Source organism: Rhinopithecus bieti, unplaced genomic scaffold (assembly GCF_001698545.2).
Source record: "Rhinopithecus bieti isolate Rb0 unplaced genomic scaffold, ASM169854v2 scaffold_11380, whole genome shotgun sequence".
NCBI classification, from domain to species: Eukaryota; Metazoa; Chordata; class Mammalia; order Primates; family Cercopithecidae; genus Rhinopithecus; species Rhinopithecus bieti.
In genome coordinates, this window is record NW_016807225.1 from 3,274,328 (window position 1) to 3,300,045 (window position 25,718).

The window sequence follows — 25,718 nt, forward strand, 5'->3', positions numbered from 1 at the left end:
GTCTTCACAGGAATCCCCAACTGCAGAACAGATAAAGGCGAGACCTGGCTTCTTCCCGGGAATGGTTGCTGGCAATGGGACGCTCTCACTTTCAGCTGCCTCTGAGTTTGAATGGTGACTCACACCCCCTGTCTGAGCCCAGCCTCGCTTTCACCCTCCTCTACCTGCCAAGCCCTGCCTGTCCCAGACACCACCGGGTTCTCATTTCCTTCCTCTTTCCACCAATCTGAAGAAGAAAATGGCCAAGAATGAAGTCCTCAGGACATTAAGATGACGTACAGAACACAAAAAGGAGAAAGATTTTGCTGTTATTCACCCCCACATCATTCCATTAAGTTTCTTCGATTTCTTCTTCATCCATGTAGCAATAACCCTGGGGGTAGGAACCAGCAATCCAAGTCCTCCAAATGATTTAGCAGTTCTCCAAGGATGATCTGACTCCATAAGGATCGACATTTATGGTTGTCTTTCTATTGACTAGGCTATTTTATAACCCTATAAAGACAGAAGTTTAGTTATAGAAAAACTGACAATAATACAAATTATTCTTTTTTTTTTTTTTTTTTTGAGACGGAGTCTCGCTCTGTCGCCCAGGCTGGAGTGCAGTGGCCCGGATCTCAGCTCACTGCAAGCTCCGCCTCCCGGGCTTACGCCATTCTCCTGCCTCAGCCTCCCGAGTAGCTGGGACTACAGGCGCCCGCCACCTCGCCCGGCTAGTTTTTTGTATTTTTTAGTAGAGACGGGGTTTCACCGTGTTAGCCAGGATGATCTCGATCTCCTGACCTAAATTATTCTTATCCATAGATACACAAATGAATTTTGTCTAGTAGAGATACATGGAGTTTTAGAAAAGATAACCCCACTTCAATTTATAGTATATGAACCAGTTTTTTGTCCATTGGCAAATTCAGCATTACTGGTCATATACATCTCTTTAAATTTACTCTTTTTTTTTTTTTTTTTTTTTTTTTGAGACGGAGTCTCGCTCTGTTGCCCAGGCTGGAGTGCAGTGGCGCACTCTCGGCTCATTGCAAGCTCCACCTCCTGGGTTCATGCCATTCTCCTGCCTCAGCCTCCCAAGTAGTTGGGACTACAGGCGACCGCCATCATGCCCGGCTGATCTTTTGTATTTTTAGTAGAGACGGGGTTTCACTGTGTTAGCCAGGATGGTCTCGATCTCCTGACCTCATGATCCACCCACCTCAGCCTCCCAAAGTGCTGGGATTACAGGCGTGAGCCACCGCACCCGGCCTAAATTTACTCTTAACTGGATTTAACCATTTTCTGGCTCCCTCATTAATTAAGGAGTTAAATAAATAAAATCTTCAACACGAGTTCATTTTATATTTGTATGACAGCCATAATTTTACTTCTTTGAAAATTATACTTTAACATAGCGATTCTCAGAGCAAAGTCCCAGACAGGCTGCAGCATCACCCGGGAGCTTGTTTGAAATGCAAGTTCTCGGTCGGGCACAGTGGCTCATGCCTGTAATCCCAGCACTTTGGGAGGCCGAGGCGGGCGAATAACGAGGTCAGGAGTTCGAGACCAGCCTGACCAACATGGTAAAACCCCATCTCTACTAAAAATACAAAAATCAGCTGGGTGTTGTGGCGTGTGCCTGTAATCCCAGCCACCCAGGAGGCTGAGGCAGGAGAATGGCTTGAATCTGGGAGTCGGAGGCTGCAGTGAGCTGAGATGGTGCCACTGTATTCCAGCCTGGGTGACAAGCGCGAGACTCTGTCTCAAAAAAAAAAAGAAAAAGTAACAGAAAAGAAAAAGAAATGCAAGTTATCAGACCTCGCTCAAATCTGCTGAGTAGGAAACTCTTGGGGCAGGGCCCAGCCATCTGTGCTGTAAGGAGCCCCCCAGGTTCTTCTGAGGCACACTCAGGTTTGAGAAGCCCTGCTTTATCCAACCCATAAACACTAACAAGATGCTACTTTAGTCCCGACTCAAGAAAACCTGGAACCTGACCATCTTTGTTGTCCCTAATCCAGCCTGCCTGTGATGGATATTCACAGGCCACTCTTCTCTCTCATCTCCAGGGACTATCTCACTGGTCCCATCACTTGTTCCCTGTCTTTCCCCACAGCAGTAAGGGAGTGAGCAAGAGTGTTCTGTGAGCTGGATAAAACAGGATTGTCAAGGTTTCCTTCAGGGGGTTCACTTAGGGCCTGTTTGCACCTGCAGGTCTGACCCTGTGGAGCTAAACCGCCCACAAGCTTCATAACTAATGTTCCCAAAGCAGGGAGCATCTGGCCATAACCCCAGAGAGAAGGGATGAGGACAGAGGTAAAAACAATCTCAGGACCCAGCCTCAGATGTTACGTTTCTTCTCTCCTCCTGCAGTAATAGAGCGTTATTTCACTGCTGGCAGATGCAGAATCACAAGCTCATTGTGCACTGGGCTGGAGCACATATGCCACCCATTTGTCTTGCAGTCTGGCTGGGCGCTCTGCCCTGTTCATGGGAAGCCTTCCCTGATTGCTGAATGCCAAGCAGGCTGGATAATCTCAACGGGGAGAGGATCCACCAGAAACACTGCCTTCCCTTTCCCAGCACAACTGATGGGTAGGAAGGGCACTCTTGTCCCCCTTCACCCCACCCCCACCAAGCCAGCTGGAGCCGCCTGCTGCCTGTGTTCTCCTGGGAGCATATCACAGGGGTACATAGAGCCCCGTGGGCAGCACCATGGGGAAAGGGCATTCTTGGGAGGTAGCAGAGCACAGTGGTGAAGACAGGAGGCTCAGCAAGGTTTGGGTTCAAGTCCTGCTTCCTCCCCCACTTAGCAGGGTTGTGAATTGAGCACGTTTCTTCCTTCTCCTAACCTTCATTTCCTCCAGAATAGGGATGACAAGGACACCTTCCTCTAGGGGTGCTATGCAAAGCCCTTAACACAGAGTCAACCCCCAAGTGAGTGTCTATAGTTGGTGGTAGCTGTTGATGATAAAATAGATACCCTAAAAAGCACCCTGGAAGGAGAGTAGATGAAGGACAGAAAATAGGCATTAAACACAAGCTGAACACAAAGGCCACAAAGAAGCTGGGTACTGAGGAAACTTGCAATGGATGAGAAGCCCTCAGCCTGCATTGCAGCCCACTGGCAACCGTACGTAGCTGTAATTTGCTTTGTAAGTTGATGCACTCAACCACAGGACAAATGGGAAGACCAAATTGGAAAATCTAAGTGGACACACTTTGTCAAATGGAAAAACACTAGACAAATGAGTGTTTTCTTCCCTTTTTTGTTTGCCAAAATCCTTGTTTACAAAATCTTTATAAGCCTAGGTTGAAGACCCTTTCTTACCTAAAACCAGTGGTTCCCAACTGGGAGTGAGTGTCACAATGGGAAAGATTGCCACTGGCATCTAGTGGGCACAGGGCCTGGATGCCACTAGCCATCCTATAGTGCATGGGACAGGCCCCACAGCAAAGAAGCGTGCAGCTTTAAATATCAACAGTGCTTAAAGCCAAACACAGTTGCCTAGATTAGAACAAATCACTCACTCCGTGCTCCTCAAACACCTTGCTGAAGCCTGGGTTGGAGCCGTGGCCTGAGTCTGCCAGGTCTTGTGGTTAGCTGGTGGCCCCCTGGTACCACAGAAGGGACACAGCTTCTGAACGTGCTCAGCCACTCACTGGCCACGACAGAGGAACAGTGGTTTAGCTTCTCTCAGGCCATTTCCTCATCTACAAAATGGAAAATAGAATCCCCATTTGCAGGATTATGGTAAGGATTACATAAAATACTATATGTAGAGACCCTGGCACACGGTAAGGGTTCAAAAAGTTATTGGGATGTGTCATCTTCGACACAACCTCAGGTGGCCATAGCAATGTCTTACATGTCTGCATCTCCCGCAGCAACTTAGGCTACACCATGCATATAGTATAGGCACTCAGAAACTGTTGTCGCATTATAGTGAAGTCTCACCTGAGAACCAAGCCTCGAGAAATAAACCCAGCCCACCTCATGGACCTATAGACTTCCATCTTGTAAATGGTTTTGATCTAGTCTTCAGGATGCACCTGCATCTCAGAACTCCCTCTGTTTCTCCCTGTCTCCAAGCCTGGGTCCTGTCCATTGAACAGGGAGGCTGAGATCAGACTTTGATTCTTTTGGGGACACCCAGAACCTTGACCACAGTTTGAGAACGACTATCACCACCTGGCCTTTCCCAGCTGACTGACTCAATCACCGATTGCTCCCCCACTCTCCAAACGCCTGCTGCAGTGCATGGAGAAAAACGCTGGGGGAAACACCATATTTTCTAACAATGGGAGGGATACAAGTCTGGATGAGTGTGCTTTGCCTGGAAAAGAGAGTGGCCATCACCCAGTCCTTCAGATTGAAGAACTTTTCTAAATGCACACCCCGTCCACAACCCCCACTGACACACACAGCTTGGCCACACCCTGAAACAAACGTGGGAAGACCTTCTCTCTCCCTTAATGTGGAAAGATCTTCTTTCTCCCTTTTGCCACTGCAGTGCTTTCAGGGGCTCACCTACTACCATCTTCTTCCCTGCTAGTGGACACATCAGGGAAGGCAGACTGGGTCAGGACTGAGGACAGCCCTGAGTTCAAGTTTGTAATCCCACCACCAGCTGGCTGTGTAATCCTAAATCCTGTCACTTCTTTGAGCCTCAGTATTTTATCTGTGAAATGAGAGACAAGAAAATCTTGAAGGGTCTTTCGAGCTGTGCTACTCTGCACTCTTTCTACCACCAGTCGTGGCTTTGCTCCCACATGGACCTGCTGAATGCGACGCAGACAAGCCCTGATCCATTCTAAGATCAGCCCTTGCTGCTTGTCAAGGCCTGGATCTCCTACTACTGTATAAGGTAGCCCCCAGAGAATGGCAGGGGTGAGATCTCTCTGTCAGAGCTCTTTGGCATGGACACAATGAGTCCTGGCCCTTCCGAGCCCCTGGAGGCCAGGCCAGGCTGCCCAGGAAGTATCAGGCAGGGATCAGATTGCAAAGATACATGGCAACACAGACACTCTGCCAGCCCACAGGAATCCAGGCCAAGAATAGATAATGCTTATATCAAGCATGCATCATCATTGCTAGGTGTCTTAGAGCTAACTGCTTCAGGCGCCACATTGTTCTTAGCTGCTTCTTCCAAATCCCTCAGTAAAAGGAATCCAGGCATAACCATCAACTAAAAGAACTCAACTCCAAATCTGCTCATCTGTCTTATCCCCAAATCCCCCTTTCCTCCAGGCCTCTGGTACTGTCACTAAGCTCAGGTAACAATTGTCCGGAGCATCTCTGGAGCTTCATGAGCACAAAGCTTTCTTTCCTATGTGAAGCCAGAGCAGAATGCTGCCATCTGCGAGCTGCCCCACGCTCTCAGCTGTGGAGTAGTTGCAGAGTGGTGTAGGGGAAAGAACAAGAACTCTTAAGTTATAATCTCAGCTGTGCCACCTTGAACAAATTACAATCCTTAATGGCTTTGAATCTCAGTTTGCCCGCTTGTAAACTGATGTCAGCAATACCTACCCTGTAAGATTGACCTGGGGATTAAATGAAACTCTGCAGGTAAAGCACCTGACCTACACTAGGTGCTTAGTGAAGAGTAGCTATTTTTATAGACTTTCACTCACCTGGCTGAATAATTTAGTTCCAGAAACAAAATGGACAGTTTGAGAAAGAAGTGATTTAAAATGAATCCCAAGCCAGAGGTCCTTTTGGCACGGTATTTGCAGTGAATTGGATTCTGTTTGGATTAGGGAAAAACAGATTTGTTCTCTAAGAATTTAACAGTCAATTCAGACAGATGCCAAGTCCATAAAGAACTCTCTGATTTTGTCATGCGAACCCCACAGCGGAAGTCAGACCCATGCAGATTCAGGGTTTCAGGTGACCTGAAGCAAATCGTTTCACTGGCCAGACTAGATTTCAGTGGTTCCAAGCCTAGCTACCATTCGCATTACCTGGAGAGCTTTTCTAAACGATGGGTACCAAGCCCGACTCCAAACCAGTTTCATCAGGATTTCTGCAGGGTGCAGACTGAGTATCAAGAATTTTAAGAGCTTCTGGGGTGATCCTAATGTACACTCCACTGGACCAGAAGTGCTCCCAGATCCCTCCCTCAGGTATCCCTGGTGCCTGCAACCATGTATGATTCAGAGTAGACAGTATATGTTTATTGAGTAAATGAATGAAGATTCTGACTCACCTTTTTGCTGTTTTCATGTTCATAATTTATGAGGTAAAAGAAGAAAAGAAAAAGAGTTTAATCCCAAGAAACAATCACAGAGCAGAACTGTCCAATAGAAATTTCTGCAATGGGCCAGGCACGGTGGCTCACGCCTGTAATCCCAGCACTTTGGGAGGCCGAGGTGGATGAATCACAAGGTCAGGAGTTCAAGACCAGCCTGGCCAATATGGTAAAATTTTGTCTGTACTAAAAACTATAAAAAAATTAGCTGGGCGCAGTGGCAAGCACCTGTAATCCCAGCTACTGGGGAGGCTGAGGCAGGAGAATCGTTTGAATCCAAGCGGCAGGGGTTGCAATGAGCCGAGATCATACCACTGCACTGCAGCCTAAGCAACAGGGTGAGCCTCCGTCTCAAAAAAATTTAAAAAAAGAAATTTCTGCAATGATGGACATGTTCTATAATCTGTACTATTCATTACAGTATCCACGAGCCATAATGGCTACTGAGTACTTGAAATATGGCTAGTGTGATTGGAGGAACTGAACTTTTAATTCTATTTAATGTTAATTAAATTCGAATTTAAATAGACACACATGATTTCTGGCTACCATACTGAACAGTGCAGAACATCTACCTTTTATAAACACATCTATACCTGTGTGCCTCCATGCCCCTTTTTTACTAACAGCACCCCATTTACCCTTAGGGCAGTCCTTCTCCCCCAACCACCTGTAGTCTTGACTAATGAAATTGCCCCATCCTCCTCTAGCCAAGGAGTAGGCCAAGGATCCAAGCTAAGTCAACAGACTCTTCTCTACGGAAATTTCACTCTAGCTTCTGTGTCACAAGAATAGAAAATGAGTCAGAGCAGATTAATATGAGTGTTGATGCGCTAAGACAACGTGCATTCGTTTGCAGACCATTAGTCCAGAGTGTGACGATAACAAAAGTGATACATGATGTGAGTTAGGCATCATTATCATCCTCCTTGTCATCATCAAAGTGGATTGTACCCAGCAGCTCGAATGTGCCTGCTCCTGTACTAGGTATGTAATTTGCCTAGCTTCTCTTATGCATCCTATCTTCGTCTGTAAAATGGAAATCATACTCATCCTAACTCTTCCACGGTTTTTGTGGAGACAGCAAAAGGAATAATTGTCATGAGGGCCGGGCGTGGTGGCTCACGCCTGTAATCCCAGCAATTTGGGAGGCCGAGGCAGGTGGATCACTTGAGGTGAGGAGTTGGAGACCAGCCTGGCCAACATGGTGAAACCCCATCTCTACTAAAAATACAAAAATTAGACAGGCATGGTGGTGGGAACCTGTAATCCCAGCTACTCAGGAGACTGAGGCAGAGAATCACTTGAACCTGGGAGGCAGAGGCTGCAGTGAGCAGAGATCGAGTCACTGCACTCCAGTCTGGGTGACAGGGCGAGACTCTATCTCAAGAAAAAAAAAAAAAAGAAAGAAAGAAAGAAAAGAAAAACAAATAATGGTCATGAAAGCTTTGAGCCAAATAAAGAGTTACCCAACTATCTGCTGGAGGAATTGTTCCCAAGGCATAGGTGTGGGGAGTCATGGGAGTGTTTGATGAAGGACCCAGGATCTGAGACCAGTTCACAAGCTGTGCTGCACCAGGTAAGTCACTTGTTCTCTCTGGGTTTTTGGCTTAGATAAGACTGGGTTATACACATCTCTTTCCAGTTTCACCATTTTCTAATCTATTTGCAAGCCCCCTTGCCTGACACATATCCTCTTCCACTTCTATGCACACATGCCAGAAAATTCTCTAGCCTAGTCCATGCTGACCTTGTACCCAACTCATTTATTCTTTTCCCAGTTCCCTACCTGACTGAGAAGTTTCTCTGGGTATGCACTCCCACAGCTTCCTGAATAACCCTCTGGCAGAGCACCTTATGGAAATCATGCTTAACTATCTCCTCCACTAGTAGACCATAAGTCCAACTAGGGCAAAGGCCATATCCCTCTTATTCACCACTGCTTCTCCAGTGCGCAGTACAGAGCCAAACACATAGAAGATGTTCTATGAATACTCACTCTTTGAATGAATACCCTACATCTATTGTATTTGTCATTTCAGAAAACACATGGTATTATCTAATGCTGCGTAACAAGTTAGTCCAAAACTTAGCAGCTTAAAACAAGAATAGTCACTTATCCTTTCTCAATTTCTGTGGGAGATAAAGTCAGACAGGGCACAGCAGGGCTGGTTGTTCTCTGCTCCATGTCTGGGACCTAAACTCTAAGACTCAAAGGCTGAGGACTGAAAAGATCTGAAGTCTCAGTTCACCACGATCTGGTGATTGGCTCTGGCTGTTGGTTGAGAGCCCAGCAGCAGTTGTCAGCCAGAACACACTCATGTGGCCTCACCACGTGGCTTGGGCTTCTTCAAAACATGCTCGCTGGTTTCTTCTGAGAAACCAAGAAGAAGCTGTCTCCTTTTTATGACATAGTCTTAAGAGTCATACAGCTTCACTTCCATTACATTCTATTCATTAGAAACCAGTCACCAGGTACATTCCACATTCAGGAGGAAAGGAATTAGATATCATCTTTTGAAAAGAATGGTCAAGAGCATGCAAGCCAATTTTAAAACCAGCACCACTTGGCTAACACAAGAAGCAATGTATACAGTGAAAAACAAGTGTCTGAAGAAGTAAGACTTCTGTTCACATTCTAGCTCTGCCACTTACTAGCTGTGTGAGTTTTGGGAAATTACCCTCTGAGACTTGGTTTATACAATACAGGGTGACAGTTGTTGATCCCTAGTGACTTTTCTATGCTTGGAGTCTTGTTGCTTCAGTGAGTTTAAGAAGATCCAGGCTGAATTAACTTTCTTGGAGTCTTGTGATCCTTCCCATCACTGATAACCCTTGGTTTCTGACCCTGGAGGTAGTAAGAGGTTGCTACAGGAGCACAGGAGGTACCCAGAAAGTTCAGAGACCAGGGACAGCTTTAGGGAACAGATGTGAAACCACTGAGGCCCTGGGGACTCTCTAAGGCCTTTAACCCAGCCCTTGTGTAGTAACCTCAGCTTGTCAAGAAATGCAATGACTCCACAACTAAGGAATCTGAATCTGCCCGCTAAGGCCAAGGAATCTGCATTCTCCCACAAGACTGTGATTCATGCTAACTACAGGTTGGGGAGAGGGAGAGCGTCTTAAAGCACACACTCGGCTGTCTTTTCCTAAAGTTCTTGGCTTAGCCTAGAGATAGTGCCTTTCCCACGGTTTACAACTCTATGGCATGACGGAGGCCGAGGGTACGTTCAGTGTCCAATGCTCAGGGGCCACGCACCACAGCCGGTTGTACTTTCACCTTCCTCTAGGCCAGCCGACCCTCCCCAAGCATTGCCTCCCACGCCCACGTCGCAGTCCCACCCTGGTCCGCGGGGTCTGGAGTGTCCAAAGCCCGGTCTAGGCAGACGGTCTAGGGGCGAACTCTGCGCACCCCATTCCCACCAGTGCAGGCAATCGGATAAAACAGGGTGACTTTCATCCTTTTCGTTTCTAGAGGTAGTGACCCTCCTGTCTCAATCCCTAGATGTACTCCTGTAAGAACTGTGCGCGCTGGGAGGGACTCTGCACTCACTCACTGTGACCACCTCGGCTGAGATATGGGGAAACTGAGGCCTACAGAGGAAAGGGAACTGCTGAACGTCCCAAAGCAACACAGGCACTGAATCTGGTCTAGAATCCCACTCTTCCAGGCCAGTGCTCTCGGTCCTACCCGCTGAGGGCCCCTGCGAGGAATCCTTTTCAAGAAATGCCCCACCGCAGGAATTCCTTCTGCACTAGGAATCTCCATGGATTTGCGCTCCGTTTGGCACGTTGAAAATTTCCTCCGCAGCTTCGCACCGGCTTCGCGGTGCCCTGACAGCTGGGTGAGGAGGGAGCGAATGCCCACCGGCGTCCTTGGGGTAACTTGGGCCAACTTGGGCCAAAGGGACCGCTGCGGGGGGCGGAGGACGGGGCGCGAAGGCGCTGGCCCTTTAAGGGGGGGACGGAGCGCATGCGCGGCGCGGGCCGGAGTCGAGCCGGGTGGGCGCGCTGGCGGGTAGGGAAGCGCGTTCGGCGGCAGCAGGCCCGCCGGGGGCCGGCCGGGGGCTGCAGCAGCGGCGGCCCCGCCAGCTTCGCCGAGCCGCGATCTGCTGGTGGGCTCCGCGTTGGCGGACTGCTCCCCAGGTACCGGCGCACCGCCCGCTAGCGCGGCTTCGTCACTCGCCTCCAGCTACATCCGCCGGCCGAGGCTGCGTGAGCCTCCGGGCTTGCTGTCCCCGCCCCGCGGTCCTTCCTCCACCCTCAGCCAGGGCAGCGGCAGCCCAAGCGAACAGCCACGGAGCCCCCCCCGCCCGCCGCGGCCGCGCCACCGCCCATGCTGCAGCCAGTGCCAGGCAGCGACCCCGCGGCCGGAGCCCGCCGCTCGGTGACCTCAGCCTGGCCCCTGCGAGCCGCCCGAGCTGGTCCCGCTGAGCCGCGGGCCCCGTGCCCTGCGATGGCTCGGCTGGTGCAGCGCGGCGCCAGGTGCTCGCGGTCCTCCCGCTGAGACGCGGCCGGCTGGGGACCCGCTGGGCCTCGGCGCTCTCAGCCTTCGCCTCCCCGCCGCGCCCGCTCCCTTTCTGGGCACTCCGCCGCTGTTTCTGGGGACGCGGGGACAGGGGGCCCAGACAAAGCCCACTTTGTAAGGGGAGTTGGCCGCGGGCGTGGAATGTGCGCGTCGGCGCGCGCCCCCTCCCCGCGCCCCCCCAGCTGCAAGTCTTGGCTCCCGGACTTGTCTCGTCGCGTCGGAGAAATCGTCCCCCAGCGCTGCTCTCCCGCCCGGGGGTCCTGGTTCGGAGCTCGCGCGGCCGGGAGTCGCCTCGGTCTCTCCTGGGGCGCGCGCAGATGTGAGCCTGCGAGAGTTGTGTAGGGGGTTTTGTTCCCTCCGAAACTGAGACCCAGGGCGCCCAGTGGGCACCGGTGCCTTGACTCTGGCCTTTCTGCAGCCGCTGGTCCGAGCTGTCTGGCCTCAGTTTCCCTTCGACTTTTCTCCGCTCTGCCAGCCCTCACTGCTGCCCGTCATTGTTCTCGCAGTTAGATGGGGGTGCTTTGTGACGGCTGCCAAGGTGGGGTGTGTTCTCTTTGTCCCATTTTGCAAACAGAACAAGGCCTCCAAGGCTGACCCCAGACAACCCACCCCCTCGGACCCCACTTCACCGTATTGCACTGATTTTTTTTATCAAGTAGTAGTTTATTGTACAGGAGCCACGCCCTGATTTCTTAAAGGCGCCTTGCACTCTGGCCATGTGTTATCTCGGCAGCTGGTGTGTGGGAGGCCTCTTGTGAGCCACCTGTTTTCCCGCCTCCACCACCCCCTCGAGGATTTAGGGATGCCAGGGGGGAAGAAGGTGGTTGGGGGTGGCAGCAGTGGTGCCACTCCAACATCCGCTGTGACCACCGCCCCCTCTGGGGTCAGGCGTTTGGAGACCAGCGAAGGAGCCTCAGCCCAGAGAGATGAGGAGCCAGAAGAGGAAGGGGAAGAGGACCTGCGAGACGGAGGGGTCCCCTTCTTTGTCAACCGGGGTGGGCTACCTGTGGATGAGGCCACCTGGGAAAGGATGTGGAAACACGTGGCCAAGATCCACCCCGATGGAGAGAAGGTGGCGCAACGGATCCGTGGGGCCACAGACCTGCCCAAGGTGAGGCTTGGGGGTCGGGGGTGATAGCACAATCTAGGGTTTTAGTGACCTTGGGGCTAAGAGTAAAGCCACACTCTTCTCCCACGGGGCAGGGGACCACTGGCTCGGTAAGATATTTAAAATGCAGAGAAATCATACCTGTCTCGGAGAACTTTCTCTCACTGCCGTTATAGGAGGGAGGTTCACATACCTGTCTCCAGGAGGTCCTCTCTGCTGTCTTTTAAAATGCCCACGTTTTACAGGAGGGGACAGCAGCAGATAGAACTAACAAACACACTAGGATGGCTTGACGTCTCATTTGCTTGATGACACTTGCCAAGCTACAGAACTATGAGCAGACAAATGTAATGAATGACTAAGGAGATGCAGGGCTTCATATGTTGAGAAAATATTTTTGTGCATTATGTCACTGAGTTCTCCCAACAGCCTTGTGACGTTAAGTGCAATTTGGGTTTCCATTTTACAGATGAGAAAGCTGAAAACTCAAGTAGGAACCCAAGGCCCCACAGCCAGTAAGTGGCAGAACTGAGATTCAACTTCAGGTCTTCAGGAGAAGGGGGGGTGGTGGTGGAGGGAAGTGTCCAGGTCCTCTTCTCTGTTGGACACTGGATTCAAGGACATTAGAAGAGGTCTTATAGAGAAGCATACAATGAAATAATTTTTCTGTGTTGGCTGTAACTCCTCCTCCATGACAGCTATCCTTCAGTTGTGTCACCAATGAAAGCAGAGGCTGTATCTCATTCATCTTTGTCTTCCCAAGGCCTCCTGTGTGCCTGGCACAGAACAGGCACTTGTGTGTGTGTTTGCTGAATGAAAGGGTATTTGAGAGTTTCTGTGCTGTACGCTGCTGTATGGAAATACATGCCTGATATTTAAAAAAAAAAAGAAAAGAAAAAAAAACATGATCAAGACTAGGAGGCACTTTGCCAAATGCAGAGGCCTGAAATCTCAATAAAAAAGAGCCCTTTGGACTGAGTTCAGAGCCCAGTGCTTAGCCCTGCCTGCCCAGGTCGGAAGGAAGAGAGCTAGGAAGAATGGAAGTTAGTATGAATTAGACATGAGGACAAGTGGCCCGTTTTGTTTTTACCAAGTTATCGGTACAGTCATCAGAAAGTGTCTTCTGAGAAAAAGAGAATCAAAGGTTGAAGGTTAAAATACTGCCTAATGTTTCCAGGGGAAACAAAATGTAGATTGATTTGGAATGGCCACATAAATGCGCTCTGCACTGACTTACCATTTATTTAGCTAATCCCCTATAGTTGGATGTTTTTTCCAGTTTTATTCCTAAAATGAATTTTAGGAATTAAACTGGTTTGTAATGTCATCTTGTCATCTTCAGTCCTCATATACAGGAAGGACACGGATGAAGGAAGTCTAAGGGTGGGGGCTGTGTTGTGACGGACCCCTAGACTTCCACCCCTAGGGTGGAAGGAATTTTGTGAGAGGTTTGGAAAAAATTGAATTTCCCCCTCTTCAAACCACAGATCTCAGATAAACCGCATGAGTCTGCATGAGGTCCCTCCTCTACCTGGGCCGAGTAGAAAGGTGCCCTTAGAGGCCGGGCGCGGTGGCTCACGCCTGTAATCTCAGCACTTTGGGAGGCCAAGGCGGGCGGATCACAAGGTCGGGAGATCAAGACCATCCTGGCTAACATGGTGAAACCCTATCTCTACTAAAAAACTTCAAAAAATTAGCTGGGCGCGGTGTTGGGCGCCTGTAGTCCTAGCTACACGGGAGGCTGAGGCAGGAGAATGGCGTGAACCCGGGAGGCAGAGCTTGCAGTGAGCTGAGATCGCACCACTGCACTCCAGCCTGGGCGACCAATCGAGACTCCGTCTCAAAAAAAAAAAAAAGAAAGGTGCCCTTAGAGTCTGAGAGTGCAGTGGAGTCCAGCAGGCCTTGGAGAGAAGCAGCATGGGTTGGGCGCCTGGGTGCCAGTGGCAGGGTGAGCTGACCCCATCCTTACCATCCCTAGGGGCCATGCCACTGGAGCTGGCACAGGGGCATTCCCTAGAGCGGCCACACAGTTTGGGGCTCAAGAAATGTTTTGTTGGGACTGTACAATGCTTTAAAAGGCCACTTGAGCCAAAATTTAAAATTGGGAGATTTCTCACATAAAGATCCAGATTTTTGGCATCTTTTCAGAAAATAAGATGACTTGGGAACACATGGGAATCTGCAGTCCCACGAAGCAGCTGTCAGCTGGCGCTGGGGAGTGGGTCCTACTCCCCCATCTTGCCACCATCTCCACCACTCACCTACCAGGCCCGCCTGCACTGTGTATGTTACCTGCCTGGCCCCTGCACGTGGTTGAGTCTGGGACCCCTGCAGGGTGGTGTCATAAAAGGAGAGCACTCTGGAGTCAAAGCCACCTTGTTCAAATCCTTGATCTCCCATAACTGTTTATGTGAGGGAGACAGGCAACGTTCTTGTGCCTCAGTTTCCTCAGCTGTGAAATGGAGCTAATAGCACTGCCCATCAAGAGGATGTTAGAGGAATTCACGATGCAAAGCATGTGATGCTTCATTAGGTGCCTCTAATAGATACCCAGTAATGGAGCAACGAGTGAGTGTTCATCAACACCCCACTAGCGCGTTGGAGAAGCAGCCTGTAATTACAGGGATGATGCCAGTATGTTATAGGGCAACAATTTCTAGAAAGATCCCACATCCAGCAACAGCTTAGGCTCCTTGATAAGAGTCTCTCCTTGAGGTTTCAGGCTTCCACCACCTTTAAAAGCTTAGTGACCACTGACCCCAGACCCAGCTGCTGAAGGTCTTTTCCTGCAGAATGGGAATTTGGACATCTCCTCTAGTCACTTATGATGACTCCAGAGTGCTTTCCTTTTATTTATTTATGAGACAGGGTCTTGCTTGGTCACCAGGATGGAATGCAGTGGCACAGTCATGGTTTACAGAAGCCTCTACCTTCTGAGCTCAAGTGATAGTCCCGCCTCAGCCTCCAGAGTAGCTGGGGCTACAGGTGTGCCCTACCATGCCTGGCTAATTTTTTTATTTTTTTTGTTGAGGTGGGGTCTCGCTATATTGCCCAGACTGGTCTCAAACTCCTAGGCTCAAGTGATCCTGCTGCCTCAGCCTCCCAAAGTGCTGGGATGACAGGCATGAGCTACTACACCCAGCCTGGACATCTCCTCTAAAAGGGAAACTGCCGTGATCAGCATGTGCGGACTGATATCTTCGGGACACACTGATAATGATGACAGTGAACAGGAATTAAGTCTGTGCTATGTGCCAAACCCTGCTCTAAGACCTCGACCTGCAGCATCTCATTCGCACTGTAAGGCTGATTCTGTGTTAGTGCCCGCTTTATAAATGAAGTGCCTGAGGCACTAAAGTCACGACTGGGCCAGGTGCGGTGGCTCACGCCTGTCATCCCAGCACTTTGGGAGGCTGAGGCGGGCAGATCACTTGAGGTCAGGAGTTTGAGACCAGTCTGGCCAACATGATGAAACCCCGTCTCTACTAAAAATACAAAAATTAGCTGAGTGTGGTCACGCATGCCTGTGATCCCAGCTACTCGGGAGGCTGAGGCAGGAGAATCACTTGAACCTGGGAGATGAAGGTTGCAGTGAGCCAAGGTCACGCCACTGTGCTCTAGCCTGGGTGACAGAGCGAGACTCTGTCTCAAAAAATCTATAATAAATAAATAAAGTCATGACTGTAAATGGCAGAGCTGAATATCCACAGTGACGATCTAGTTGGAGACTCAGCCCTGTTGCTCTCTAGGCCACATTTTTTCGGCACACACATCCAGCCGCAAGCTCTCCCCACCTCCCCTAGGCCTCATTGTGCTAGACTGAAATAGACCCCTCCAGTGGGAATGTCTCAGGAGAACTCAGGACTGTAGGGGTTCCTGGGGCCGGGGGAATCTTTGACCTTGGCTGTGGAGAAGGAGTGCTCCCTGGGGAGATCTGGTGGCTTTACCACTCCCCCACCATGCCCCACTTGTAGGTTCCCTCCCCACCCCTCAACAGTGAGGAAGGATTTCCCGACTTCTGTTTCCTGTTTCGGAGGTTGGGGTGAGGGGCAAGTCCTAAAGTGGGCCTGATCGTTTGCATATACAGAATCTTTATTATTTGTGTTTGAGTGAACGAGTCCATGTGGGTAATGAACATTCAGAAAATAAGGTGTCGGTGCTGCCTGCAGTGGGGTGACTTGAGTCAAAGAGCTAGCCTCGGGGAGGGTGGCCTTAAGGTCCTGCCTCTGAACCCCCAGGTATTTTCTTGACTTTTCCTTCTCCCAGAGCAGCCAGCTCCTGGGTCCTTTGTCTGAACAGCCAGTGCCAGTGCTCTCATGGGTACTGCCTGGCCCCGGCCCAGGCCTGGCTCTGGGTGAATGATCCAGTCCTGGGACTGCAGCTCCCTGTTTGCAGCTTCTTGTGGGAGGGTGTATTACAGTCTTTATCCCAAGCTCCTCAAGGTCACTGGATCCTCACTTGTGTGCGGGGATGATCTGCCTGCTTCCCTGCCTCGCAGGGGCTGCCGCCTGCAGAGACCAGGTGACTGGGTGGATGTGCCATGCTATTTAAAGTAAATTGCTAAGTAATTCCTCTAATTCCTCTTCCACCTCCCCACCCCCATATGCTTGACATGGGGAGGCCAGGCCCTGGGGCGCATTTGGCACAGGGTGGCCAGACAGGAAGAGGGGGAGCCCCCCACCCCGGGCTTTTATCCTGCTGGTGACTGTAAGTGGTGGTGCCAATTTGGGGAGGGGGAGCAGTGTGAAAGGGAAATGGCTCCCTCCAGACAGAGGTGTCAGCGGCTCAGGAGTCAGGGCAGCCAGTGCAGTTGCTAGGGACTGCCCAGACAGGAAGGAGAAGACAGACGGGAGGGAGGGCTAGGAAGTGCAGGCGACACTGTGGCTCTGGACCAGGGCCCCTTCCCTTCTGCGTCTCTACCCCTTAGAGTGAGGAGGTGTCTGTCAGACACTGTCCCGTGTGCCTGTGCCATCAGCAGCACCCCAGACATGAGTGTGCAGTGATAACTGGAGTGTCACTTCCCTCCTTGTCAGAGCCCCAGCCCCTGCGGTCACATTATTTAAAAAGCTGGGCTGGCATCTCCACCACTCAAGAGCCTCCCAAGGAAAGGAGGAAAAGAGCTTCATCCTTCCCTCCCTACACAGCCCTACCACTTCCCTTGTGGCGGGGCTCAGTCTGGCCTTGGAGGGCCAAGTGGAGGCTTGGGGGCGGGGGTGGGACCTCTCTATGTGGGAAGCCTTATAGCTACTGTGCTGGTGGCCAAGGGGGAGCTCTGAGGGGTAGGCCTTGTCCTTGGAAGTCTGGTTCTTCTACCCAAGGAAGTCTGTTCTGAAACCTCAGAGGACCCTAGCTGATGTATCTCTTGGCCTCCTCGGCCTCACCGACTTGTTGTAGCCAAACCTCCGGATTCAGGCTCCCCTGGCTGGAGAGGGGCCCACACTGGCATAATGTTCTCTTTTCTGGAGACTGGAGGCTGAAGGAAGCCTAGGGATCAGCTGTTTCTGACCTTACCTCAGCAGCCTCCGGGCTCCCAGGCACTGGGAAGCTCTGCCTGTTCTCTCCTCCGCCATTTCTGGGCTGGGTACTAGAAAGTGCATTCTGGGGAGGAAGACTGGCTGGGTACCTGGAAACCTGTACTGCTTAGATGCGGAGCTGGCAGGAAAGGGAAGACTTGAAGGAGGACCCAGGCCCCCTGTGCAGGCCCCAGCAACAGAGCTACATCTAGACCTGTTCCAAAATATGTCCTTCTGGCCTGCTACCGCTGACTGACTCCTTGACGGTTCAAGTTGGTGCTCTGGAAGGCCTGGCACATATGCCCATAATACTGGGTGGGTCATACCCCTTACCAAGGATGCTCACCCCCTTGGGACCACTCCCCAAGCCTAGGGCACCACCTGAGAGGATGAGACCCCGGATACACCAACTTTGATCCGGCACTTGAACCAGAGCAAACTTCAAACCTAAAAGAACTTAACCCCAATATTATATTTTTAAGTCTTGAAACTAATGAATATTTAAAATTTAAAACAGTCAGTGAATTAACCTAAGTTTTTCTAAAATTATTAAAGAAGCATAAAATTGGAATATCAACATATGCTCCAAATGAGGAATACTGTTAAGTCTCAGGAGGGAAGGAATGGCTGGGCTGGGGCCCTGGCAAGAGTCTTCCAATGAGGGGGTGCCAAGAAAGGAAGCTCAAGTGGGAGGGAGGGGAAGCTGCGCCTCCCCAGGGTGGGGTGCCTCTGAGGCCAGTCGTAGGGGGTTTGGTGGACTGGAAGCTCCAGGGCGAGCCTCTTCTTATGACCGGAGCTCTTTCTTTGTCCCCAGATCCCCATACCGAGTGTGCCTACGTTCCAGCCGTCTACACCTGTCCCTGAGCGCCTGGAAGCTGTGCAGCGCTACATCAGGGAGCTGCAGTATCCTCTCTGGTCAAGGGTCATGGCCACCTTCTGGCCGTTGTGGTGGGCATTTCCAGACAGAGCTGAAGAGGTATCAGCAGAGCCACCTCATTCCACAATGCCAGGGCTGCCATTCACATGGCATCTCTGTGGTCCCTGCTGCTGTGGGACATGGCCCCTGTCCCTCCTGGATGTCGGAGGAATTTTGTCTGATGAGTGCAGGGCCCACTCCGCACGCTCTTGCCACTTACCTCCCGCTTCTGCCATATGACAGGGTAAAGAGAGGGAAATGGGTCCCGAGCGACTTGCTGGTGGGGTAGCCAAGTCTAGATAGATCTCCTGCTCTGTTGTCCACCCAGCCCTAGCAGAGAGGGAGAGAGGGAGCTGCCTTGGGGCTTTTGAAAGTCTGGTGTTGAATAAAGAGGAAAATGGTAGAGAAAAAGGATTTTAGGCTCCAGGAGGTAACTTCGGAATCCTAGAATTTTCTCCCGGTTCTCCTTTTTCTTCCCTGGCAGGAGGCCAGCAGGGGAAGAGCTGGGCTCCCTTGGGTCCAGATTCCCCTGTGTCCCTGCTCTGGGCCCTCCAGCCCCTGTACCCTGCCCCAGAGCTGTGTGTTCTGGGTCCTGTCTCCCAGGCTTCTGGCTGCAGAGATCAGAGATGGGAGAGCTAGGCATGGATCCTGGGTTGGGGGAAGCCAGGCCAATGACTGCAAATCAGGTCCAGCTCCTCACTATGCCAGTGGGGAAACTGGTCCAGTGAGGCAGGTGGCTGGCTCAGGAGCAATTAAAGGTGGAGTTGGACCCCCTACCCTCTAGCCTCCTCTCAGTTCCTGTGGCTTCTCAGCTGGTTGGAAGATGAAGTGCTGCAGGGAGCCGTTCCCAGCCACAGCCTCTTTCTGGCCCTCACCGGACCGGCCGCCTGCTCCATGTCTCTTGTCCTAAGAAGGGAAGCCAGGGGAGAACAAGGGAGAAAGCCAAGGAGGGTGAGGGAGAGGGAAAGTGAAGGGGGCGTGAGGTGGGGAGAAGCATTCATGCTGTGCCCCCATCTCCCCTCCAGGAGACTTGGCTCTTGAGCTTGGGGATAGGCAGGGAGAGAGGGTCAACCTCCTTCAGGCCAAGCTAGGAAGCCCTTAACCCATGCCCGCAGATACAATCACACAGGGACACAGTTCTTTGAAATTAAGAAGAGCAGACCTCTGACAGGGTAAGTGTGGGGAGGCCAGTCCTCTGCCCCAGGGCTGGGTTGGAGCCTCTTGAAAGCCCTGTAGTGAGCCTTGGAGTGGAAGTTTATGGGGCAGTCAGGGACTCTTTGGAAGGAAGCCAGCCTTTGGGGCAGGTGCCACCATGGGGCCTTAAGGATGTCATAAAGAGGAAAATTCGGCTGAGATGAACAGCCAGGGCTGCCTTGATGAAAAGGAAATCCCAGGTCCATGCTGAGCTAGAGAGTGGGAGAGAGCCTGCCCCCAGCTCCTGCCTTGGCCAGGAGAGAGGGTGGTCCTAGGTGGACTGTAGGGGAGCCTCAGATCTTTTGTTTTTTAGTGAGAGGTGGACCTTGCAGGAGAGAGCCCTCCCGCTTCTCTGTTCTGCAGCTGCTGCTCTCCCCATTGCTGGTCCCCCTTGCTGGTCCCCATTGCACGGTACTTGCATGGTCACCCCATTTGCCTTACTCCCTGGACTCTTTTTTGGGCATCGAGTAGAAGGCCCAGGGTCTGAGAACAGGGAGCTCCCTGGAGAGAATGTTGCATCTGTCACTTCCCATCCTGCCACCCTGTGCATAGCCCCCTGCCTGAATTCACTTCTCCGGGAAAGTTTCTGCCCATGAAGCCCCGAGGGCAGAGGAGAGTGAAGAGTGAATGCCACAGCTAAGTCTAGGGGCTTAGCCCAAAGATGCCCACAGGCTTAAGACCCCTGGGCTTTAAAAATTCATGTGAATTGGCCAGGCACAGTGGCTCACACTTGTAATCCCAGCACTTTGGGAGGCCAAGGCAGGCAGATCACGAGGTCAGGAGTTTGAGACCAGCCTGGCCAACATGGTGAAACCCCTTCTCTACTGAAAATAAAAAAATTAGCTGGGCATGGTGGCGGGCACCTGTAATCCCAGCTACTTGGGAGGCTGAGGCAGGAGAATCATTTGAACCCAAGAGGCAGAGGTTGCCACGAGCCGAGATCATGCCACTGCACTCCAGCCTGGGTGACAGGGCGAGACTCTGTCTCAAAAAAAAAAAATTTAATGTGAATTTTACATCTTGCCCCATATATAATGTGTTTGCTTCTTTGTGAAAATGCATTTAAATGGCTTATTAGCAAAATTACTTAATTACGCCCTCTCCAATGCCCTGAGTGGAGTCCACCCTCCCTATCCCCAAAGCTTTGCTCTTGTTGGCCAGTGGCTGCTGTGTGCTGGGGGCCCACTCTAGCCTTACTTGGCATGGAAGAGTCCAGGTGCCCTCCCGAGCAAAGCCAGTGGCCAGGCTGAATCCCCAGGCTGGGGACAGAAGGAGGAACCAGGCCTCAGGGAAAGGCTGTCTTAAAATGGCCTGAATTCCAAGTTCAGGAGCAGATCCGGAAGTCGGCACGCAACTATCTGCCTAAGATCCCACATCCAGGCCCAGGCAGCTGCGGGGAGGCAGTTACAGTCAATTAACAAGCTCTTGGGAGAAGCCCTGGTTGGGTCCACTGTGCTTCAGAAGGGAGGAGATCGATGCTGACGTCCCTCCTCCCCACACTACCTCCCAGAAGGCCCCAGCCTGGTGGCGGTCAAGGTCCTGCCCCCAACTTCTGCTGCCCTCCCCCAAAGCTCTTTGGAGCAAGAGCCAGGCGTGGGAGGTGGAAGTGAAAGGAGGGAAGAGGAGGGAGAGTGGACCTCCTTCCTGTCAGCAGTGGCCGCCTCTTTCCCACCCCCTCAGGCTCCAGACTTCTGTTGGGAGTGTGGAGGGAGGTGCCGGGCCTGAGCTCAGAGCAGCTTAGGGGGCAGCCTCTGTCCTTCTAGCATTTCTAGTCTACCCTGTCCCCTCCTTCTCACACTCCCCTGGAAGGGGCTGGAGGCACTGTCCTTACTGCCCTGCCTCCCTTTCCCACAGGCTGATGGACCTGGCCAAGGAAATGACCAAAGAGGCCCTGCCAATCAAATGCCTGGAAGCCGTGATCCTGGGAATGTATCCTTCCTCGCCTGGAGGGGAGGGGTCCGGGCTTCTCTGGGCCTCAGCTTCCTGCCCCGAAAGTGAGGGTGGGGGAGGTTGATGGGCTCCAGGGCTCTCCCATATGCAGTCATCTGGTTGGCCCCAAGATGGAGAAGTCCCCCCTAAAGTGGAAGAGCCCCCCACAAAATGGAGGAGTCCCGGAGGCCCAGTACCCCACCTCTCAGTTGCTATCTTCCCAGGCTTACTGGGCAGCTCTTTTTTGAGTCACGTGGACACAGGGACCCTGTTTTCTGAACCCCAAATCAGGGCATAGTGTCTCACAAAGGCTGTTGTACCATTTCCAAGAACCATATAGTCTGGGAGGCACAGTTGGAATGCCCAGATGTTGGCATTTCCAGAACATGTTGATTTCTGGACGAGATACTAAATCAAAACTGCTTTTAAAAAACCCCACAAGGTTTTCCAGTCACACCCCTGCCTCCAATCCAAAGGGCGGAAGTGGGGCCTGTAGCTGAGTCACCAGGGTAGCCCTGGAGACAGACCAGCCACCAGGAGAGGCTGCCCTCCCCAGCCCCACAGTAAGCAGCGGGAGAGGAGGAAGTGTTGATGGCTGGTTCTCCATCCTAACTGGTCAGTGCCTGAGCCCTACTTTTTCTCCTCAGTCATTTTATTATTAAAAATGTCATAAATACACGTGAAACAGAACATCATGAACTCCTGTGCGCCTGTTAGTCAGCTTCAACAACTCAAGGTCAATTCTGTTTCATCTCTTCCCACCCTGCCCATATTCTTTACCAGCTTTTTCAACATTTTGCCTGCACCCCTGGGGTAGGCAGCCCACTGGGCTCAGCACTGCAGAGGAGCACAGATTAGGTGGGAGCCAAGTGGGTGAGAGGGAGGGAGCCTGATGGAACAGGAGTCCCTTCTGAGGACAGGTCCTGGGAAGACTGTGATCCAGGGGTCCATCCCCACCCCCTACACAGACATGCCTGCCTGAAGTTCACACAAAGAGGCGGCGGGTGCTCGCAGGCATTTGCTAATAGGGCAGGCCCGTTTCAGGAGCCCGACAGCCTTGCCCTGTTTATAGGATTCTTTGCTAGGATGAGCCTGAGCCCACCCAAGAACTTCAGGCTGCGGCCAGTGCCTCCTTCATGTCTTCACATTCACTTCTTCCTCAGGGGCCACACACCAAAGTGGAGGCTCCCACACTCATAGGAGAGAGACTGGTCCCCTTCCCCAGGAGCACACACAGAAGTCACTCCAGGCAGGGTCCTATGGTCTCGAAGCCTTTCAGGGGTCACCTGGTGGCTTGTGGGCAGGAAGAAAATGGGAACAGCCCCCATCTGGGTGAGGGGGTTCCTTCTCAGTGTCCCCACAGCTCCCTCGGGCACATCGCACTCAGTGGTTCTCACGTCTTGTCCTCACCGCACTCTGAGCCTCTGCAGGGCAGGGCTGTGTGTTTCTCATCGCTGTATCCTTGGTCACTTACAAGGAGTCAGGATCAGTAAGCATTGGTGGAATGATGGTAGCGCTGGAGGGACGGTGGCATAATGTCTCACCACAGACTTTGAGGTCAGGCTGACCTGGACTTCAGTCATGGCTGGGCCACTTACTCACCGTGTGACCCCCAAGCAAGCTCCTTAACATCTCTGAGCCTGGGAGTCCTCCTCTGCAAAGAGGGATAGTGGCAGTGTGTAGAGTTGTTAGGACAATGGGCTGTGCCGGTGCCGTGAGACACAGCACAGCGCTGGACATGGTGTCTGCTGCATGCTTCTATCCATTCATCTGCTTCTACCCATTTGTTCAAGAACTTTCATTGAGTAACTGTTGTGTGCCCGGCTTGATGCTGGGCCCTGAAGAACATGACAGACAAGGGCCCCGTGCTCTAGTGGAGGAGACAAAATAAGTAAGGAAAAAGAAGTGGTAAACGCTGGTTATGGTGAGTGCTGAAGAGGAGGTGGAGGGTGGCGCAGGCTCAGTTTCAGGCCTGAGGGGGAGCCAGCTTTGGCGGGCAGGGGAAAGGCGGGTGAGAGAAACTCAGGTGGGAGGCCCCGAGGACTGGAGAGGTGAGCAGGTGGGGCAGAGGTGTAGGAGGCGGGAGTGGGCTGGGGGTGGCTTGGAGGCACCTCCCAGGCCTCAGGAGTGCACGTGATTGTATTTGAAGGGCCAGAGGCAGGGGTGCATGTGGATATGGGGAGAGGACAGGGCGGGGGTAAGAGAAAGGTGACTGAACAGAACTGCCTGCATCTGTGAGGAAATCCATGTGTGAAGGAGAAACAAAACCCAGAGGCCGTGTCTGTGGCCTGTGTGTGTGCGGAGGTGGGGGATGGAGGAGGAGGGAGTGGGGCAGGAGAGGCAAGGCCTCTCCTCCGACCTTGGGCCACCAGGCTCTGAAAAGCCCTGCAGTGTGGCACCAGCCCTGCTTGACTTTAGAGCGGTGGCCACAAATCCCTGGAAGTCCGGTGCCTATTCGAAGTTCCCTTTATTTTGAACTCCTGCTGGATACCAGGCTCAATGCTAGATGGCAGGAATACCAGGAGGAGACGTCAGGTGTGTGGAGATAAGCAGGGCGGGTGTCTGCACCCCAAGGGAGGCGACGCCTGGACCCCTTGGCTCTCGGTCCCAGTCCCTCCCGCTGTGCTGGCCCGTGCTTCTCCCGGCTCTTTCCTTAGCGGGGCACTGGCCAGTTACCTCACCAACAGCATGCCCACCCTGGAGCGCTTCCCCATCAGCTTCAAGACCTACTTCTCAGGGAACTACTTCCGCCACATCGTGCTGGGGGTGAACTTCGCGGGCCGCTACGGCGCGCTGGGCATGAGCCGGCGCGAGGACCTGATGTACAAGCCGCCCGCCTTCCGCACGCTCAGCGAGCTCGTGCTGGACTTCGAGGCCGCCTACGGTCGCTGCTGGCACGTGCTCAAGAAGGTGAAGCTGGGCCAGAGCGTGTCGCACGACCCGCACAGCGTGGAGCAGATCGAGTGGAAGCACTCGGTGCTGGACGTGGAGCGCCTGGGCCGCGATGACTTCCGCAAGGAGCTGGAGCGCCACGCCCGCGACATGCGGCTCAAGGTCGGCCCGCCTTCCACGCCCTCGCCCCCTCCCCTGCCCCAGCAGAGGCGATGTAGGATTGAGAGGACTGGGGAACTTCTCGGAGGACTAGGGTGCTGGGGCCTTGCTTAGTGGTCAATATCGTTCAGGTGGTCCCCTGGGGAGGGCAGACCGGGACGGCTGCGGAGGGAGGAGGTGGGTGGGCTGGGTTTGGATGGTGGTAGGTGTTGGGCACGTGGAGAAGGGGACTTTGCAGTCAAGGTCATTGGTGGGGAATCACCGCCTGTCTGGAGGGTGTGGTTGGGTGCTGTGATGGGCAGCCTCCCCGCTCCTCCTGTAAGGCATCCTGACTCTGCCCCCCAACCCTAGCAACCATTAAAGGACTAGGGGGAGGTCAGAAGAAAGGGAAGTCAGACCATGTGGAAGACAATGAGGGCGGTGTTCCTTCTTCCTCTTCCCATCCACACTTGAGCAGGAGGCGATGGGGAGTGGGCTGGGGGCTGTTGCACCCAAATCAGCTGGGCTGGGCTGTTGAGCCTTAGAGCCTTTCAGCAGGCAGAATTCTGACCTCTGCCTCGGTTCTCCAGGAGCTGCCAGGGCCCCCTGCTGGGTATCCCCATAGCTCACTCACTGCTGTATTGTGACTGCGCCTCCAGGCAGCCTGGAGCCTCCTCCTCAGCCACCGACCTCTGCGCTGCCAAGTGCACTGCTTCTCTTGACAGTGGGTGGTAGGTGGTAGCTCCATTTTCAGGGTTGGAAGCTCAGAGTCTTGCTCACAGGCAGTGAGAGGCAGAACGGACTGGAGCTCAGCCTCCTGATGGGGAAGCCAGGTGTGTTGCAGGTGCCTGCAGGTGTCCTGGCAGGGATTTGTAAGAGCTACAGCTGCCCTAGCCATTGCCAGCCCTAGGCCAAGATCTCCTGGGGTGACAGGGCCTTCCCCTAGGGCAGAGGCAGGCTACAGCCAACCCTGTGTTAGAGAGCTGCTGCTCCCCACCTAGCTCTGGGTCCCCCAGCACCCTGGCTCTTGCTGCTCAGTTTGCTATTGTGTCTTCAAGGCATCAGATTGGATCTAGGGTGAGAGCCAATAGTTACCTAGTATTTAGAGCTGTGATGCATTCCCAGCCTATTCAGTGCTAAACACTCCTCTGTTTCTTGCCCCTCTCCAGCGCTCCTGTGTTTTGAAAACTCAAGTCAAACTGATGGTGCCATGTAAAGGATGACTCCTTTGTTTTTCTCATTTTTTTCTTTTTTCTTTTTTTTTTTTTTT

The 25,718-nt window shown here is 52.5% G+C and overlaps 1 protein-coding gene across 1 annotated transcript in view; it reads left to right on the top strand.

Moving 5' to 3' along the window:
* Positions 1 to 10,405: 10,405 nt before the first annotated feature.
* The window catches only part of VASH1 (vasohibin 1), a 21,545-nt gene continuing 6,232 nt past the window's right edge, over positions 10,406 to 25,718 (top strand). Inside the window, exons 1-5 of the mRNA XM_017880581.1 lie at positions 10,406 to 11,869; positions 18,194 to 18,282; positions 19,411 to 19,467; positions 21,344 to 21,418; positions 24,091 to 24,472. Coding sequence (XP_017736070.1) covers positions 11,561 to 11,869; positions 18,194 to 18,282; positions 19,411 to 19,467; positions 21,344 to 21,418; positions 24,091 to 24,472 — 912 coding nt within the window. The 5' untranslated portion in view covers positions 10,406 to 11,560. The remainder of the gene's footprint in view (positions 11,870 to 18,193; positions 18,283 to 19,410; positions 19,468 to 21,343; positions 21,419 to 24,090; positions 24,473 to 25,718) is intronic.